The sequence below is a fragment of the Urocampus carinirostris genome, chromosome 17 (assembly GCF_059441175.1).
Source record: "Urocampus carinirostris isolate Australia breed hairy pipefish chromosome 17, RoL_Ucar_1.0, whole genome shotgun sequence".
NCBI lineage: Eukaryota > Metazoa > Chordata > Actinopteri > Syngnathiformes > Syngnathidae > Urocampus > Urocampus carinirostris.
This window is the reverse complement of record NC_142365.1, coordinates 7446359-7449888: the sequence shown is the minus strand read 5'-3', so window position 1 is coordinate 7449888 and position 3530 is coordinate 7446359. Positions and strand designations below refer to the sequence as shown.

At 45.5% G+C, this 3530-nt stretch overlaps 1 protein-coding gene across 1 annotated transcript; it reads left to right on the top strand.

Annotated features, from left to right (window-relative positions):
• Positions 1–506: 506 nt before the first annotated feature.
• cldn3c (claudin 3c) lies at positions 507–2920 on the top strand. Its single transcript, XM_088321794.1, has one exon. The coding sequence runs from the start codon at positions 845–847 to the stop codon at positions 1487–1489; it is 645 nt and encodes a 214-aa protein (XP_088177920.1). The 5' UTR covers positions 507–844; the 3' UTR covers positions 1490–2920.
• The last annotated feature ends 610 nt before the right edge of the window (positions 2921–3530 follow it).

The following is a 3530-nucleotide window of genomic DNA, read 5'->3' as shown; positions in this document are numbered from 1 at the left end:
TGTGTGTGTGAATTAAGTTTTTTTGTACCACTAGGAAGCACTAAATACTACACACTGTCCCTTTAAATGCTCATATAGGCAGGAGCCCAAAACTATCCTCCCTGGAATTGGTCCCCGGGCTGCGAGACTTCTGGTTTGAAGTTTTGAAGGTGAAACTGGCTCGGTGTCCTTGTAAATATGGTAAATGGGTCATGTGACATTAGTTTGTGGTTGACACTGACCGGTGTTGATTCAATCAGCCTACATACAACAGTGAGCGACTGTTTTTATGTTTTTAAAATGCAAAGCATGATCTCATCTTAGAGATAAAGTGCTTCAATTCCGTCCTTCATTATTTTAGCTTTGTGTTTGTCTTTCCTCGTGAGCCATCTCCTCACCCACCCCAAACACACACAAAAGAAACACCTAGCGTCCCTCCCCCATCCGCCCTTCACAGGGGCAGGTGAGTGTTTTGTGTGGTGCTGAGGAAGGGGTGTGGTCACCAACGTATGAAAACTACCTGTTTTTCCTGGCGCCGCCTCATTTCTGCGAAGACGCCATCCATCTCAGGAACCGTTGATTATCTTCATCCACCGAGTGCTGTCACATTTTTGGTGAAGGCACCAAGGTATAGAGACCACCTGTTTCCTTTGGCACCACCTCACTTTTGCGAGGACTCCATCTCAGGGACCGCCGATTGTCTTCTCAATCCACCGAGTGCCGTCCATTTTCAGTGAGACGGGTGTGGTCGGCCTCACTTCCGCGAAGACGCCATCCATCTCAGGAACTATTGATCATCTTCTCCATTCACCAAGTGTCGTCTCATTTTTCCTGAGGCAGGTGTGTGAGGCTAAGGGGTAGGGCCATGTCGATGGGCATGGAACTGGTGGGCATCTGCCTGGGCGCACTGGGCTTCCTGATGGCCATCGTGACGTGTGCGCTTCCCATGTGGAAAGTATCAGCCTTCGTAGGCGCCAACATCATCACAGCGCAGACCATCTGGGAAGGCCTTTGGATGAACTGCGTGACCCAGAGCACAGGACAGATGCAGTGCAAGGTGTACGACTCCATGTTGGCGCTGCCCCAGGACCTACAGGCTGCCAGGGCTATGATGATCGTAGCCATCATACTGGGCTTCCTGGCGGCGCTGGTGTCCATGGTGGGCGCCAAATGCACCAACTGCATTGAGGACGAGGGAGCCAAGGCACGGGTGATGATCGTCGCCGGGGTTCTGTTCGCCCTTGCCGGGTTACTTGTCCTGATCCCGGCTTGCTGGACCGCTCACGTGGTGGTTCGTAACTTCTACAACCCGGTTTTGATCAGCGCCCAGCGGAGGGAGCTGGGGGCCGCGCTTTACATCGGCTGGGGGGCCGCCGCCTTGCTTTTGATCGGCGGAGCTATCTTGTGCAGCAGCTGCCCACCCAAGGAGCAACGCTACAAGCCTCCCAGGATGGCCTACTCGGCACCGCGTAGCAACACCACGGCGTACGACCGCAAGGACTACGTGTGAAGGTCAACACCTTCTTGGATTTTGCACCATGTTTTTCTTGTACACATGTCTGTTGATACTTTGTCAAACCAAAACTGTGTGATCTCATTTGACCTTTGCCTTATCCTCAGCATAGATATACTTCCATGTGTACATCTATCGATCTAATCTTACCTACTTTATGAATCCCGATTTTTGTGTGTGTATGCGTGTGTCTTATAGGCTCCAAAGCGGCTGAATCGATTTTCAAGAATATGTACACATTTGTACTTAAGGCCTCGTCTTTAGCTAGTTTTCGCATCGAGGCGGGCCAGATAAATACCAACAACATCGAAATACATCTGTGGTCTGCTTTCATGGGGTCTCCATTCCCCTCTCGTGGCCAAATTGGGTACAGCAGCTCCCAACCACTCCAAGCAGTCAAATCCAATCTTCTATCGGCCGAGAAACGCTGGGCCATTTCTTATGTGTGTTTAAAAGAAGGAGCCCCAGAATGTGGCTTCCTCAAAAAGACTCCGATATGAAGTATAAAACTTCCTGTTCAATTTCCAGTGGCGTGCAAATTAGTGAGCCTTTTTCGTGGAAACTGTGTATTTAATTTGGCTCTTACTTTGCATTCAAAAATGAATATTTGTAGACAAAATGTTTTTCCTTGTCTTGTTATTGATCGTCTTACATTTCAATAATAGTAGATCAGTCAGTTTGCTCATTTTGTTGTGGTTGTAATTTGTCAAACCCAAAAGAGTAGGGTAAGGTAAAGATAAGGGTCAGTGATGCCATTGCGTAGCAACACAACGGCGTACGACCGCAAGGACAATGTGTGAAGTTGGAGATGGAGAATGTCCCCTTGAATCGACCTTTAATGATGTCCATAGAATGTTTTGTATCATTTTTTGTCCTGTATACATGTGTAATGGTATGTTATACCGAAACTGTGTGCTCCCGTTTGACTTTTACATTTTATTTATCCTCAACATAGATTCACTTCCACGTGTGCGCGTGTTAAAACGATAGAGTCCCAAAAGGCGGATTTCTTTCAAGACTCCGATATGAAGTATAAAACTTCCTGTTTTATTTTGTCCTTTCCATTTTCAGTGGCGTGCGAGTGTATGTGTTTAGTGGTGTCCCATTTCACAGAAACCGTGTGCTTAAATCGGCCTGCTCTCGTTTTACATTTGCTCGTGTTTGCGTGTAATATTTGCTCGAGGCACGACTGAAACTGAACACATCGCTCGCCGGCAGTTTCGACCGATTTTAACTTTTGGGGGTCATTTGTGTTTTTTAATGCTTGAATTGTAATTTATCGTAAGTGTCAATTGTATTTCGTTAGTTGTGTTGTTGATGCTACTCCAATTGTGTGTATTGATTCAAAATGCATTGTTTTGAGATGAAATGTTTTTGCCTATCTTGTGATTGATTTTCTGACATTTCAATAAAAGTAGATCAAATTGCTCATTTTGTGGCTCTAATTTGTCAAACCCAAAACAGTCAGGAATTAGGTTTGGGGTAAGTGGAAAGGTGAGTGATAATGGGCAAGTACCAATACCAAGGATTTGTATTGGCTGATATTAAGTGATTATATTACAATTGGGAAATAGAGATTACTAATTACATTCATTATGAATGACCATTCATTTATAGCAATGTTTTGTAAAATATTATATTGGGGTTGTAATGGTATTTCATTTAGAATACAATTACATTTGTTTTTATATATTATTACATTAATACTATATTTGTTAGAGTGGGGAAGACATTTAAAAAAAAAAAAAGGTTTTTGTGTCATGATTACTGATGTGATTCACCTGTGCCCGCTCATTTGGCGCCAACCATCACGGGTTCTGATTGGCTCCCTGTCCCAACTCAGTGTATACTAAGCAAGCCTTTTTCGATCCTGACTCCCACCTGTCCCGTTTTTTGCTCCCGTCTGTCTCCGGCTACGACCTGTTTTGATCCTGACCATGTCTGCTCTCCCGTCCCGGGTTACGACCCCTTTTTGTCCCCGACTACGTCTACTCTCCCGTTCTGGCTTACGACTCTTTTCCGACCCCAACCACGTCTT